General features: G+C 40.1%; 1 protein-coding gene across 2 annotated transcripts in view; it reads right to left on the bottom strand.

Annotated features, from left to right (window-relative positions):
* The window catches only part of LOC147826996 (tRNA (32-2'-O)-methyltransferase regulator THADA-like), a 191,415-nt gene that overhangs the window by 148,209 nt on the left and 27,158 nt on the right, over nucleotides 1-16,048 (bottom strand). Inside the window, exon 2 of one of the 2 annotated variants that reach the window (XM_087216443.1) lies at nucleotides 7,974-8,142. In XM_087216443.1, coding sequence (XP_087072569.1) covers nucleotides 7,974-8,142 — 169 coding nt within the window. Of the gene's footprint in view, nucleotides 1-7,973; nucleotides 8,143-16,048 lie in introns of those variants that run through there. The other variant, XM_087216445.1, reaches the window with a different exon arrangement.

Here is a 16,048-nt window from a genome sequence, read left to right as displayed (position 1 = left end):
ATTAAAACTAGACCTGTATCTCTCACCGTGCACTAAACTAAAATCAAAATGGATTAAAGATCTAAATATTAAAATAGAAACTCTGAACCAGTTGGAACAGAGGTTAGGAAGAACCCTTGAAGACATCGGTGTAGGAAAAGATTTTATGAACAAAACCTCAGTTGCCCATGAACTAGCACAAACAATCAACAAATGGGATCTCTTCTTATTAAAAGGCGTCTGCACAGCAAGAGAAACCACCAGCAGTGTGAAGAGACCACCCACAATGTGGGAAAAAATCTTCACCTGCTATTCCTCAGACAAAGGTCTACTATCTCGAATCTATAAAGAACTTAAAAAGATCAAACCTCCCAAATTTAAAGACCCAATCTGAAAATGGGCATCTGAAATGAACAGACATTTCTCACACAAAGAAGCAGAAATAGCAAATAAATACACGAAAAAATGTTCAACATCACTGGTCATTCAAGAGATGCAAATGAAAACAACACTGAGATTCCACTTCACTCCAGAAAGAATGGCTGCTATCATGAAATCAACCAATAACAAATGCTGGCGGGGCTGTGGGGAAAGAGGAACCCTGCTCCACTGCTGGTGGGAGTGTAGACTAGTGCGACCACTGTGGAAATCAGTATGGAGATACCTCAAAGCACTAGGACTGGAAGTCCCATTTGACCCCGCTATTCCACTGCTGGGGATCTTCCCCAAAGAATTAAAAGAATCATACCACAGTGATATATGTGTGCCCATGTTCATAGCAGCACCGTTTGTGATAGCTAAAACTTGGAAACAGCCCAAATGCCCATCAACTGGAGACTGGGGAAAGAAAATGTGGTTTTTTTATAAAATGGAGTACTACTCAACCATAAAAAATGAGAAATTAGAGACATTTACAGCTAAGTGGATGCACATTGAGGCGATACTCTTAAGTGAAATAAATAGGACAACATGTATAAATACCAAATAGTTTCTCTGGTTTGAGAAACTGAAAGTGTAAATAAGGACTAAAATGTATAATAGGTAATGTGAAATAGGAAGAAAAGGGGCAAAGGGGAAGGAAGTGGGAGGGATAGGGGAAAGGATAGAAGGGAATGGGATTAATATGAGAAAATGGAAAAATAGGAACAAAATCTTTGTAAATAGGGAGGAATGGAGGGGTTGAAGGGAGGGCTGGGCAAGGGTGAAAAATAAGAACCAAGAGAGACTATGTAAAGGTGTAAATTTCCAATGATGAATGTCATTATATTGTATACCTAAAATGTACCAATGATTAGAATGAATAATCGATAATGCAAAACAGGAAGAAAAGGTCCAAAGGGGTAGGGGTAGTGGGAGGGGCAGGGGAAAGGAAAGAAGGGAAAGGAAAAATGATGAGAAATGGAAAAAATGGAAATAAAGTCTTTGTAAATAGGGAAGGGAGGGCTAGGAATGGGAAAAAAATAAGAACCAAGATGCATTATGTAAAGGTACAATTCCCAATGAGAAATGTAATTGTGTTGTATATGTACAATGTACCAATAAAAGAATTTAAGAAAAAAAAAAAAAAGAACCCAGTGCTTCTCAATCCTTTTTGCATCTAGGGACACATAGAAAATAATCTTTCTTTGGCACTCTGGGATAAAAGGGATGCTGCTGCTCCCTGCAGGTAACTGCCCAGGGTCTCCAGCCTCTAAGGCCACATTCAAGTTCCCTGAGAACTAAAGGAATCAATAAATACCTTGGCACATCTATAGTCACGCTACTGAGGAAACTCTGCCTTGGCCCTTCTTGGACTAGGAAACTTCCTAGCAACTTAGATTTTTCTCATTTCACATTAACACAAGTCCTTAAAAAGGAATAGAGAATCTGACTACTAGTGAAAAGAATGAGCATTTTCATTAAATTACTGCTCATTCCAGAAAAAAAGCGCATTGACAAGCAATCCATTTATAACTTACATCAGCCTAATTGCATGCTTTTGTTTTTGATTTTCCATTCTGAAATTATATTTTCTGGATACAAAATAAACAACAATGGACATTGGCCAGCATCTTAGGTCACCAAATGGAATTCATCAAGTAATATTCCATTTCTGGATAGTTTGAGCATTTTACATTGTGTCACAATTCCAGACTGTTAAGAAATATAAAAAATTAAAATTCTTAAAAGCATAAGATATCTTCTATGGTTACCTTTTTTTTTGGTACCGGGGATCAAACTTGGGACCTTCCGCTTGCAAAGTAGGTGGTGGAACCACTGAGCTAAATCCCCGGCCCATGGTTACCCTTTTTAAAGATCCAAAGAATCCTCTTAAATTATATTTAATCACAAGTACTGATTCAATAATATTAGTAAAAAGATCTTTTTTATAAACATGTATTTGTTGCCTTATTTATGAAACTCCAGAGGAGTTTATTTTTAAGGCTACCTCTATCACTGAATTTTTTATTTGCTTCTCTTGCTTGTGTCTATAGGGATGGATGGTCCATCCTTGCTTGATCAGTGATTGTATCCCACCATTAGTTGGCCAAATTGGTTTATCTTTACTTCCTTCTAGGTTTCTGCTTTGTTTCCACAAAGGTAATACCAGGATCTTCCTCTATTTTGGTCCTCACACTATCCGTGCCAGCTTGGCATTACTGTTCCCACCCATGTAAGGATCCTGACTCTAGCCCTCACACAGAACATATCAGCATATTCTATACTAAAGCAGAAACAACCTCAGTTTCAGTCTCCTTTTACATCTAAAATCCTGCTTGGCTGTTTTAGCTTTTGCATCTTTTTCATTTCTGTTATGCCATGCTTCTTGGTCACTGAGGTGTCATTTGGATTCCAATCCACAGCTCCCCTCACCAGAAGTAAGAACTTTAAAAGAGTCTTAAATGGAAGACCAAAGAGAAATGATGACAGACAAATGGAGGGAAAAACTAGAGGGTACAAAATTTCTTCCAAGTTGTAGCATCTCTGGATTTCAGTAACTCCTGTCCATCTCTATGACACTAATGGACTAAATTTGTTTCCAAATTTGAAGTATCATATCACACTAGATTGAGGAACAATCAAGTGACAAGGGACAAAACCAGAGTGGAGATGAATTATTGGTTTAATTTCCCTAGCCATAAAAAGTTGTTATTCTCATCAATGATCAAAGAGGTAGTACATCCTAAAGCAAAAAAGAACACAGGCCTTCTAATATCTTATCTCTGTCAATGACTACACTACTCTGTGACTTTACACAAGTCATTCTCTCAGGCTTACCTCATTCATTAAAGACACAGAAAATACTGACACCTGTACTACCTTGTAGGTCTGTGAATGAAAGAATATGAATGAAATCACATATGCGATTCCATGGAAGGCAGAAGGTACTTAAAATGTTAATTTTATTCTTCTTACTGTAAACATTCTGAAGTCAAACCCTGGCTAATATTTTATTGCCACTCATCTCCACAGACAGAAAAAAGTAAAATGTTTTTGGCTCAGAATTCTCAAAATGCAGAAATCAAGGCTCCAAATTGGGAAGGAAAATAAAAGAATTAAGGTGTTTAACATATTCTGCTAATAAAAACTGAAAACATATAGTACCAGCATTAGAAGAAAAAGGAGTATGTGGCACTGATGGGATTATTGGGATTAACTGAAAAGAAAAGAATACTTCTGCCTAGAATATTCAAATAAATACAAATGTGGTTTGTCTCTTTTACCATAAGCTTGTTCTTTTCTTTTTTTTTTTGGTACCGGGGATCGAACTTGGGTCTTTGCGCTTGCGGAGCAGGTGGCAAAACCACTGAGCTAAATCCCCGGCCTACCATAAGCTTGTTTATCTCGCTGTGTACCCCACTTTACCCATGCTGAGGATATGTAGCACAGTGGCAGAGCACTTTCCTAGCATGGACAGGGCTCTGGGTTCAGTCCCCAGCACAGCAAAGAGAAAGAACCATTTCACCCAAATAATTGCAGAAAGAGCAAGGCTCACCTTTTATATATTTATAGCATCAGTAAATTAAAAAAAAAACTCAAAAGAGCCAGAAAATGAACAAATTCAAAATTCAAACTCTTTCCTCAAATGGCATACATTTCTACATGAAACACCAAAATATGAGTTAAATACACAAGGATCAGGATAAATTTTTCTTCCATGACTGTTGGCCAAACTCTTCTTGAATACAAGAGAACTTTCTGCACTCCAATATGATTTCTCAGGAGTGATAAGTAATCTAATAAGAATGTTAAGTCTCCAACATGAAGAATCTTGGCAATAAAAACAGACAGTTAATTCTACTTAGAAGTCAGGGCAGCCCTGCCAGTGTTGCTCCAAAATGAGGTAATGTCCATAGCTCTTATCTGGCCTTTATTGAGATTTAATGTCATTTACCCTTGGCTTTTATGAACCTGCTGCATAATCTCACCTTTTCTAATGTGTGTTATTTCCATCCATTTTAACATTGCAATTATGAACCTCTGGTTCTGAAAACGATTAAGAAATGAATCCCACATGTTCTGTTTTTGCAAGTACTATAATTTGAGTCTTTCTTCTATAGTCTCAGAAAATTCAGAGATCAGCATATTTCTTGTTTTTAAAGGTATACTATAGAAACACTCTGAGTTTTGATATATTTATGTAAACATTTTCAAAGAAGTCAAAATGTGTAATTCAAGAAAATGTTCTGTGAAAGAATTTGTTTTCTGATTACAAAATGATTTCCTGCTTTTGAAAAAAATAACAATTTTATATTTACTTAGCTGGCTCAGAAGGTCCCATGGAGATTATCATTCCTTTCAATCCCTAATATCTCTTTCCCAGGTACAGACCTTTCCTGGTTTCAAAGGTAGTTTTATGTTGAGAGGAAATCTACAAGCTGTAAAAAGGAAAGAGAAAAAGAGCCTCCCAATTTAACCCCTTATGCTTTCTGCACAAAGAACCACAGGGTGAAACAAAGCCCTTCTAACACAGATGTGACACTCAAACGAACATGACAGGAAGATTTTGCACATGCCTTTGGCTTCCTTTTTCCAACCAGGGAAAACAACCTTGATAAAGGCAGGCGTGTGTTTGACAACAGAAATACAATATCTGACATCCACACTGTTGGCATTTTTTCCAACAAGCCCTTCATGTCACCAACATTTAGGAAAGACAGCAACCACCACACAACCCAGTGCTGAGGAGGGATATTTGCCTTTCCACAGAGTTTCACCATATGCAGACAAAGTCAATCTGAGAATATCACAGGCAGCCCAGAGACAGAAAAGATTATGTATGTGTGACTGCTGGGCAGGCTAGTGAAATGCAGCCAGGCTGTCAGTGGCGGCAGTGGCGGCGGTAGTGGTGGTAATGGGGCGCGACTGGGCAGCTGTATGAATATACAACCGGTGAAAGAGGGGAGAAGCAATTCCAACCACACTACTTCCCACAAAGTTCATGCAAGAATGGACTGTCAACAAAGACACTCTGAGGGGAGACCACTTTGACAATCTAGGCTTTCATTCTAACTCCACTGCAGCGCATACTTTGAAAAGCCTGTTCAGCATCTCTCATTGTCACCAGCCCCTTTCCTTCAAAGCAGCAGGAGTCTGACAGGCCCAAGAGACCTAACTTCTCTAAGGTCTCTGGGCCTCTGTGAAGCATCTCTGTAAGCATAATTATCCACCCCCTCTTCATCATAAGGATAAAGCCAGACCACACGAGAGATGAGAGTTTAAGGGTTCACAATAAGAAATAAGTAGGGAGCACCCATACTGCACATAACACAAAGCAGATGATCCCAAAGTGCAGTGTAGACACTAGGGGTGATGGCACAGACCTATAATCCCAGCACTCTGGGAGGCTAAGGTAGGAGATCATAGGTTTGAACCTAGCCCAGGCAACTTAGAAGCTTAGCAAGACCATTTCAAAATAAAAAAGGCTGAGCATATAGATCAGTGAGAAGGCCCAGGGTTGAATCCCCAGCACTAAAATAAATTTAAAAAGTACAGTCTGGAGCCCCTGCGGGTATTCTGTGACTAACTGTTTAGGAGGTCCACAAGATCAAACTACTTTCAAAATGATGCTAAGATCTTAATTTCTTCCTTCACTTTCATTCTTTCATGATATACAGCAGTTTGCCAGAGGCAGCAAGGGATGTGAGCTGCTCTCACTCTGATGACTAACGGAGTATGTGCTTGTGGGTCCCTGAGTTTTCATGTATTTTTAATTTTATTTTCTCATTAAATATTGATAGGCAAAATCTCCTTGGGATCGTCAAAAACTTTCAAGAGTGTAATGAAGTCTCGAGACCAATTTGAAAACCATCAGCCTAGAACTTCAAACCTACCCAAACTTGCGGCTTACAGATGGGCTGATTTCTCACCCACCCAGAGCCTTTCTCTATGATGTTCCCTCTGCAAAGGAGATTCCTTCACTTTGTGTGGCTAATTTCTCCTGGTGCAGGCATGATTTTCCCAAGACAAGTCAGGTGGTTCTGCTATGTGCCCAGCTAGTACTTAGCGCATTATAATGTGATTTTCTGGTCATTTTTTTTTTTTTTTGGTACCAGGGATCGAACTCAGGTCCTTGAGCTTGTGAAGCAGGTGGTGAAACCACTGAGCTAAATACCCAGCCCTCTGGTCATTTTTTTAATTCTTGTCTCCTCCTTGGCAAGGATTCCCTGTTCTGACTGTGAACAGTAGCATGCAGTAGGCACTCAGTAACTAGTTGTTGGCTATATAAAAGAGCCAAGAAGGAAGGCAAGAAGATGAGTTCATCTTGCATTCTCACCTATGGGAAATTAGTTACTAAAAATACTAGTTTTCATTACAGAATAAGCTCATTAAAATTATGATAATAATCATTATATCTTATACTCTGTACCAGGTTCTGTTCTAAGCACTCTATATACATTAATTTATTTAGTTTTCTTATAATCTCTATGAAGTATATATCACTTTTTGTTTGTTTTGTTATTTATTTATTTTTCTGGTACCGGGGATCGAACTAGGGACCTTGCGCTTGCGAGGCAGGCAGCAGAACCACTGAGCTAAATCCCTGGCCCGCTTTTTGTTTATTTTGTTTTGAGACAGGGTCTCAATACAGTTCAGGCTGGCCTCAAACTCATGGTGATCCTCCTGCCTCAGCCTCCCAAGTGCTGGGATTACATGGGTGTGCCACCACGTACAGCTGAAAGATACACCACTCACTGTTACCCTAATTTCAAAAAGGAAGACACAGATGCACAGGTAGTGAAGGGTAGATTTCACACTGGCAGGCCAGCTCAAGGTCTATACTGGGACTCCTCTGCATGCTGCCTCCTGTGTCGGCAATGTGGACCTCGCACTTGCAACAGGTACAAGGCCAACTCTCAACCCTTCTCATAAACCAGGAAAATGACCAAACATTTCTTTTTTTTTCTTTTTTTTTTGGTACTAGGGATTGAACTCAGGTCCTTGTGCTTGTGAGGCAGGTGTCAGCTCCACTGAGCTAAATCGCAGGCCAGACATTTCAAACCTATATCCAGCCCCACTCCATGGACCATTCCATGTGGGACCAACAGCATGTGAACTGAAGATTTCGCCAACACCACCAGTCCCTAAGTTAGGGTTTATATAGGACAGTTTCAGTAAGAAGTCCTTTTCTCATTATTCATTGTACTTAAGTCTTTTCTTTATGTTAACAAATTAATTTGTATATTTATTCAAAATAAATGTTTTTTCCAAACTATAGAGAAAACAGGAAAGAAAGGTTTGTGATTTCCACAGATTTCCATATACTGTGGCTCTGTACTGTGGGGGAACTCTCTCTGACCAGTCTTCTTTCCCCTCCTCCTGGGGAAGCTACCCTCGTGGAAGGCTCAAACTTCACCCTGGACAGAAAGTGGTCTGTAGGCACACTTACTATGGAAAAGTATGTTGCAGAAAACACAGGGATTAATGCAAAAGATAATCTGCCATAATCACAGTGCAATACTGTGGTCATGTTTGAGATGAAAAAAAGCATACAAAGTAATAACCTTACATACCTGGAGAAGGGTCCCGTGAATATGGTTTTGCCGGAAACACTGGTCAGTGCAGTTGGGGAGTGTGGTCAACAGGGTTCGGATAGTACTGGGAACCTGGTCTATCATAACAAGTGGGACCAAGGCACGAGCTGCCATTTCCCGGGAGCGGTAGACAGGTGAGCGACCGCACCTAGGAGGAAATAAAAACACAAACCCATTCAGTGCTCCACATCATCTGTACCTTTGCATAGATGTCCTACCTAGCCTGGCTCAAATGGCCAAGGAGGGGTGGTGACAGGAGGTGCTCCTTAGGCCAAATGTTTTCTACAAAGTACTTCCTTTATTCCAAATGATGTTCTTTTGTATTTGCATTAATTCTACAGGTAACTCTGCTTTTTTAAAAAATTTAATTACAGGGCCGGAGATTTAGCTCAGTGGTTCCACCGCCTGCCTTGCAAGCGCAAGGACCCAAGTTCAATCCCTGGTACCAAAAAAAAAAAAAAATTTAATTACAGGGGCTGAGGGTGTAGCTCAGTGGCTCTGCGCCTGCCTGGCAAGAACAAGGCCCTGAGTTCGATCCCTGGTAGCAAAATAAATAAATAATTACAGGGCTTAGTATAGGAGGGTCCCTGCCAATGTACTAATGCCCCTGTGTTGCAGCAAAATTCTGTTAAAATAAAGACTTTCTCTCATGAACCTGTAAATCTGCTTGTGATTCATTTCTTGGTCTCTAAAGTTTTGTAATTGTAAATGTACTCAAGAGTTTTATCCTGTATAGTATGGACCAAAAAAATTTATATATATAAATTATATATACTGTATATATATACTATATATTATATTATTATATATAGTATATATAATCTATTAGTATTATAGATACTATAATAATATTATGTATAGTATATATACAGTTTCTATAATTCCATCATGAGATTAAACGTAGACAAGGTTTGGGAAAAATAAAATAACTGGTAGTAGCAAAAATGGCTTACTCTTCAACAATGAAAAGGTATTTATTGGGTGCTTATGATAAGCAAAAAAACACGTGAATCTGGGTGTGGTGGTGCATGCCTGTAATCCCAGCACTTGGAAGGCTGAGGCAGTTGGAGGCCAGCCTGAACTACATAGCAAGACCCTGTCTCAAAAAACAAAAAAGAAAGAAAGGGGAAAAAAAGCACTGTGACATATGCTGTGAAAAATAAGATCACCACCTTTGTCTCTGAGGAGTCTATACTCTAGTTGTCAAGATGAGAAATATGTTTGAAAATATGACCAAGAGCACAAGATAGTATGGAGAAAATGATAAGCAAGTGATGTTGGCATTATAGCTACAGGAAATCAGAAGAAGAATGGGGATCAGGAAAGCATAATTCAAACAGGACAAGACAAAATAGGAAGTCGTTAACCAGGGTCAATGGTGTAAGGCAAGGGCAGAAATGTTCAACGTACAGGGAGACGTATCTGACTGCAATAGAGGCTGAGGACCAGGAGTAGAAGTTACAGCTGAGAGTGAGTCAGGCCTCAAGTCACCAAATCATTGCCTTTGGACTGACTTACACACAAACAACTGGAAAAAAAAAGCTTGTTCTTCAATAAGTGAAAGTCATCAACAAGTGGCATTTTGAGATTCCAGGAAGGTCATTGGAAAGGCTGGTCATCTAAGGACCTCTTGAGTTTGTAAACACCCTGCACCTGAGAGGCCACAACCATTTTGTTGAACCTGTGTGCTACAGAACCTTCAAAGGCATGGGATTGAAAGTCTGAGAGAGAAGTCCAATACTACAAGTCCTAGCTTAAGTAAACTCTTGACTAGAACTCTCTAGATATGACCTTTTACCCAATTAAAAAAGCAATTGAACTTACAGAAATGTCTTAGACACCAAGATAAGAATCAGAAAGATCAGAACACAGTAGACTATAGGGGTAAGGGATGGCCTTTGAACTTTTTTCAAAATTAATCCGTGTTCAGGCCGGGGTTTAGCTGAGTAGTTCCACTGCCTCCCTCTCAGGCGCAAGGTCCAGAGTTCAATCCCCGGTACCAAAAAAAAAAAAAAAAAAAAAAAAAAAAAATCAGTGTTCCAAGAAGGAATTAGTACTAAGATGGGATCCACTAGGACCACATGGCCATGCAGCCATGGCATGCAGAGATAGAGCCCTTTGACTAAAAATGCTTCTAATCCCCCAGAGGTATCACCAACATTTATCGCAACACAACAATAAATACAGATGAAATTTCTGTATATGGAATGACCTGAGCAGAATTTCAGCATGGTTGTGGTGGGGAGGAGGAAGTAGGGAAAGGAAGAGAGATACAGGGCATGTGACAATATTGTGTCGGGTTTCCTCACAAATGAGGGGTCCGTTGTTAGCTCCATCACACACAGATTCTGGATTAAGAAGTGCTCACATCATATCATCCCTTGGGAAGACACTGAGAGCTAAGGTTACAGTATGGAGCTAGAGAGTTCCAACTGGTCTTTGCCTAGGTTCTGAAAATTCCACCCATTTTTTCACTTATTTTTCTTTTAAAATGATTAAATCTTTGGGGCTGAGGATTTAGCTCAGTGGTGCCAGTTGTCTGCCTCGAAAGTGCAAGGTCCTGAGTTCAATCCCCAGTACCAAAACAAACAAACAAACAATAAAATGATTAAATCTTTAATTAGTAAATACAGTAAAGTGTCTGCTTTAGCCAATGGGGAGAAACTTTATTGGACAAAGAAAAGAAAATACTCTGAAAATGTTTTGTGATTTAATTAGCAAATGACCTCACGGGCAGAGCCATTAGTCAGAAGCTTCCCTGCTGTCCCCCAGCCCTCAGACACACATACTTTGTGTTACAGTGTGTTTGATGTCACTGAAAGGACTTGTATGTAAATGTTTCCCTTCAAATACAAATAACTCTGACATGGTTACAGATATTGTTTCCAATTAGCAGTAACCATACATGAAAGAATGCCCCTCCCACTTTCCTCCTGACCTTTTGCAAATGATGATTTCCCCAAAGAAATCTGGCTTCCATACAGGAGAAAGAATGGAAAGTGGGAAAAGTGCCAGAATGTTCTACTTTTGGATACCCTGTGTTAGGATATTTTTTAAACCCACAAGACCAGGTTAAAAAGCGAAATGAAACCACTCCTCAAAAAGTCATGCAATTTGTCAAAGAGCAGAGAAGCCAATTTTTAAAGCAATATTTAATTAAATAACATTCATTATAAAACAATGGTTAAATGTAATTTCAAACGCCATTTTAGTTCAAACTGTTTAAATGGAAGGTTAGATGACAGCTGAATTTATACATACATATGCATATACGTGTATATGTTATATATATAATACACACTACGCCAAATCACATTTCCAGGTTACTGTTTTGAGAGCTGTTGGTGTGAGGAGATGATCTGTTGAGACCACTGAGAATCTAGTGACTATCAGGATAGAAAAATGACAATGTCTGGGTTTTCATTCTGCTTTGGACAATGAGTTTATTCTAGACAAGTGGTGGCAAATCTATGGTACATATGCTGCAGCAGGCTGTTTGTTATCACTGAAAGCTCTAAAAGGTTTGCCATCACTGTTCTAGAGCATATTTTAGTACTGCAGGCCTCTAAGTGGCCCCAAGGAGAGAATTAAGACCATAGGTGAATTCTGTAGGGTGATATGACAAAAAAATTGATATTTAGACAATATGAAAACAAGCAAGTTTTTTTTCCTCCTCTCTTTTCAGTGCTGGGGATTGAATCCAGGCTTTGCATATGTGAGGCAGCACCCTACCACCGAGCTGCAACAGGTTCTCTTTTTAGCCCCTACTGAAAGTAATAAGCAAGAGGCCCTAGTTTTAGAAAAGCAAACAAATTTGGGGTCTTTGAAGCCCATTTCTACCTTTTTCTACTCCTTTCGGAATTGAGGATTGAATCCAGGGCTTTCATACTGAGCTACATCCCCAGATCTTTTGTTATTACAATGCGGGGTCTTGCCAAGTTGCTAAATTGCCCAGGCTGGAATTGAATTTGTGATTCTTCTGTCTCAGTCTTCAGAGTACTGGGATTATAGGCATGTACCACTATCCTTGGCTCATTTCTACTTTTACCCTCCTTTGAAAATCATTTTTTTAGTAATCCTGTGAGTGTGCTAGGCCTCCACAGAACCTACAAAACATGTACACCCTAGTGTCTTGAAACCTCTAGCCTCTCACTCTAACAAATTTGTTATTTTATTTAATTTTTGATATGGGGTCTCACTATGTTGCCCAGTCTGGGTCAAACTCCTGAACTCAGAAATCCTTTTGCCTTGGTCTCCCAAGTAGATAGGATTATAGGAGCCTGGCCCCATGTTCATTTTAATCACATATTTAGTCACAATGTCAAAGACATTGTAAGAGTAATACTTGCATCCTACAATTGACAGCTGTTGGCAATTTATAAAATGCTTGCATACCTGTGATCTCTCTGCTATGAACCTGTAAAATAAGAGGGCATAATACACCTCAAGCAACAAATGAAGCTCAGAAAGACTGGGCCCCTCCTGGACATGTGAGTAGCACACCCGCATCAGAATTGGATCCATGGCTCTAAGATAAAGACATTGCTCACACCTGGAAATGGAGGGAATACAAAAGCATTTCCCAGCTAATAAAAACATACTCATTACACGCATGTGGAAAAATCTCTAAGTCAAGTTTTTTGTTTTGTTTTGTTTTTGGTACCAGGGATTGAACTCAGGTCCTTGTAAGTCAAGTTTTTTATTGTTGTTTCTATTAACACTTTCAGAACATCTGAGAATCTAATATAAACTATATACTTTCACCTAAGAGAAAGAGATTAATGAACACATACACAGAATTTCAGGAGGTTCACAGCACACATTCCAGCCCTTGGGCTAGTGCTTCCCAGACGCAGGTCAACAACCTACAGTGATTTCTTTGCACATACTGGATAATGCCCAGTGAGGTGGTCAGGGATGTACTCTGCTTCAGGGCAGACAGCGATGGATGGTTAGGACACTGTTCACTGGGAACCACCAGCTTAGGGGGACATATGCTGAGCGTACATCAGTGTAGCACTGAGAGACTACACAGCTGTGCAGTGGTACAGAAAAGGGAAGTGGTAAGGAGGGACAGTTGCCATGGCTCTCTGGAGAAGACAAATGACATTCGAACAAGGGTGACATACACACTCATGGACCTATTACTTCAGGAACAAGGACAGCTGAGGGTGAGTAAGTACTCTGAGCAAGGGAGGACCATTCTGAGCTTATTCCCTTTCACAGAGTGGTTCCTGAGCATTTTCCAGAATTTCCTCTCATATATTTATTCTCAGAATCTCCACTTTCCTTAAAGGTTGCAAAGGTTAAGTGGCCAGATGTCATCATCAAAACTGCTTCCCAAACTAGCAGGGTCTTGTGCTGAGTACAAGCACATACTGCGTCACATACCACAACATCACAGTGAAAAGTCACTGCTTAGGCCACAAGGGACTTTCAATCCAGTGGAGAAGACGGGAAATTGGTCAATGATTCTCAGAGCCATGAAAAGTAAACACAAGGGGTCATAGGTGGGACACCTAGAAAGGGGAGTCTGGAAGACTCCCTAAGTGGTGTCGGGCAGAGAATGCCTGGGTTCGACAAAGGCACTTCCTCAGGCCTGCACTATTTCCTACATGAACCCATTGTTCCTCAGGGCACCCAGGCAAAAGAGAGGTTGATTAAATGACTACTGTGTGCCAGGGGTGGCCACGTGCTTTACACATACTATTTCATTTACTTCATTAATCTTTACCGTGACATTATCCCTATACTGTGGATCACAAAACTAGCAAGTGGCAAAACATTCTATAGTCTATCCACCTGTAAAATTCAGTCTTTCTAGAACTTTACGAAGCAGTTACCTTAAAATGTCCAGAAAAGTAAAATGTTTCCAAAACAACCTGTTCAATCTAATCATATTGAGGTATGAATGACTTATGGAATTAACCAGCCTCTGATAGGGTGTGAAGCTAAACATGGTAGTAACATGAGGCTGCTGATAATAGCTAATATTTTCTGAGCAATTATTAAGGGTCAGATTTGCTGTTCAAAGCTCTGTATGGGGTACATCATTTAAATCTTACAAGCCAGTGTAGTTGAGAGAAAACTTTTACGTAATGTGGGAGAAGTATTTTTTAACTGAGAGGACTTTAAAGGCCCCACCATGGGTGAGTTCTCCTCTTTCACAGTAACTCAGTCTTCAAAAGACTCAATGGCTTCAGGCTTCAACCATATCCCTTTCTTCTCCTCACTGACATAATTACTAATGTTCCTCCCAGTTCCTTCTTCTAGGATCCCATCTCCAGTGCTGACACACGATTTTGAGGTCAGGCTGTACCATGTACAAAAAACAGGCACCCAAATATCTGCTGACAATGAAAAGGACCATCCATGTACTCTAGATGCCCCTACCTGACCAAAGCTGGCACCTTGGGAGCTGAGCTGAATTCACACAAGCGATGTCTGACCACGCACAGGCTTCTCACTGAACTGACTCAATGATGCCAGACCATTATGGGTGGCTAGTTTCTCTTAAGAGCATGGCTGTCTGCTCCTGGGAAATGGTTACCAACTGACAACCTTAGCCTAGAGCGTGTGTATCTCTGAAGGCTGGGTGGGAAGCAGTAGGCTTCCAGTTAACACTATTTTAAAAAAACAAAAACAACAATTAAAAAACTTTATTGCTGTATATGTGTTATCTGACTATTGTTTTATCTGTAATGACTCTGTACTTGCAGTCCATTCTCCCAGGAATAAATGTCCTCTCACCTCGCACCCTGGAGAATTCCTCTTCACCTGAACCATGCTGAAGTATGACCTTCTGTGTGACAGCTTGCTATACCCTCTGGTTGAGATCAATCCCCTACTTCCCTGACAGCTACCGCAACTGCGCAATTAGCTGTGTCAGAGCAGGAGCATTGTGTTTGCCTCCGGAAGCCATGGGAGCCCTCAAGCAGCACCACGACCACCAGACTGTAAGGACCTTGAGAGCAGAACTGAGTCTTCACAGTTCATCATCCAGAGCACACAGCTTGGGAGTTAAGAACAAGTTCTGGAATCCAACATGTTCTTAAATCCAAGTCCTACCACTTACTAGTGTGTGACTTTGGATAAGTCAGTGAACTTTCTTAAGTTTTTTAATTACCTTATAGACCTGATGTGAAGATAACATACGTAAAACACAGTGTCTATGGTGGGGATCCATAAATGGCAGCTATTACTGAATCTAGCAGGAGAAATAACTTGAAAACTTAAAACCTCACTGAACATGTTTACTTCACTCTGCTTTTCTCCTGGGTTCTCTGTCCCAACAACTAGCTTAGGGAAAAAAGCGTTGCCTGTACCAAACAGGCTCTATGTGCTCACAAAGGCCTATCCTTCTCCCTCCCCATCAACAGAGCTGCAAAGGAAAGGAGGCCGGCATCACTTTCTGCCTTCCTGACGTGTTTACGTGAAGCCCACTGCCTTTATTCTCCAGGTCCAGGGCCATGTCTTCTGTTGACCCTAGTGCTATCTTTCTAAAGATCTTTTTCTAAAGATTTCTTTTTTCCTTTTTGTTGAAAATGGTTCACGATTTCAAATCTTGTCTTCAAAAAACATATACAAGGGGTCAGGGATTTAGCTCAGTGGTTTCGCCTACTGCTGCATAAGTGAAAGGTCCTGAGTTTGATCCCCGGTAACACAACAACAACAACAACAATGACAACAACAACTAAAACATATACTTGAGGAGGTATGTGTGCATGCATAAAAGAGAGAAACACTAAAAAAATACATGTTTGCACCCAGTGAATTTGAGAAGGACGTTTATGTGAGTTTTGTAACTATTAACCATGTTTTTAATTTAAAATATGACATTTCTAGAGCCTTTCTTCCACATTCTCAGTGAGGTCATCGATGGTCAAGGTTGCCAGATTCTCTCCTTGTCCTTCCTATACCTGTTATGAATTCATCAAAGCATCTACAACTACCTGAACTACTTGCTCCTTTTCCTGAAACTCAAACCACTAGCACTCAAATGTTCCCTTTACTGTAAATGTGCCTTCTGCACAACTCTTGAATGTCTTTATTCA

Source organism: Heterocephalus glaber, unplaced genomic scaffold (genome assembly GCF_053883595.1).
Source record: "Heterocephalus glaber isolate CG9 unplaced genomic scaffold, H.glaber_assembly_v1.0 deba00001457, whole genome shotgun sequence".
In the NCBI taxonomy this organism is placed as follows: domain Eukaryota; kingdom Metazoa; phylum Chordata; class Mammalia; order Rodentia; family Bathyergidae; genus Heterocephalus; species Heterocephalus glaber.
The sequence above is the reverse complement of the archived record's forward strand: the minus strand, read 5'-3'. Positions and strand labels throughout refer to the sequence as shown.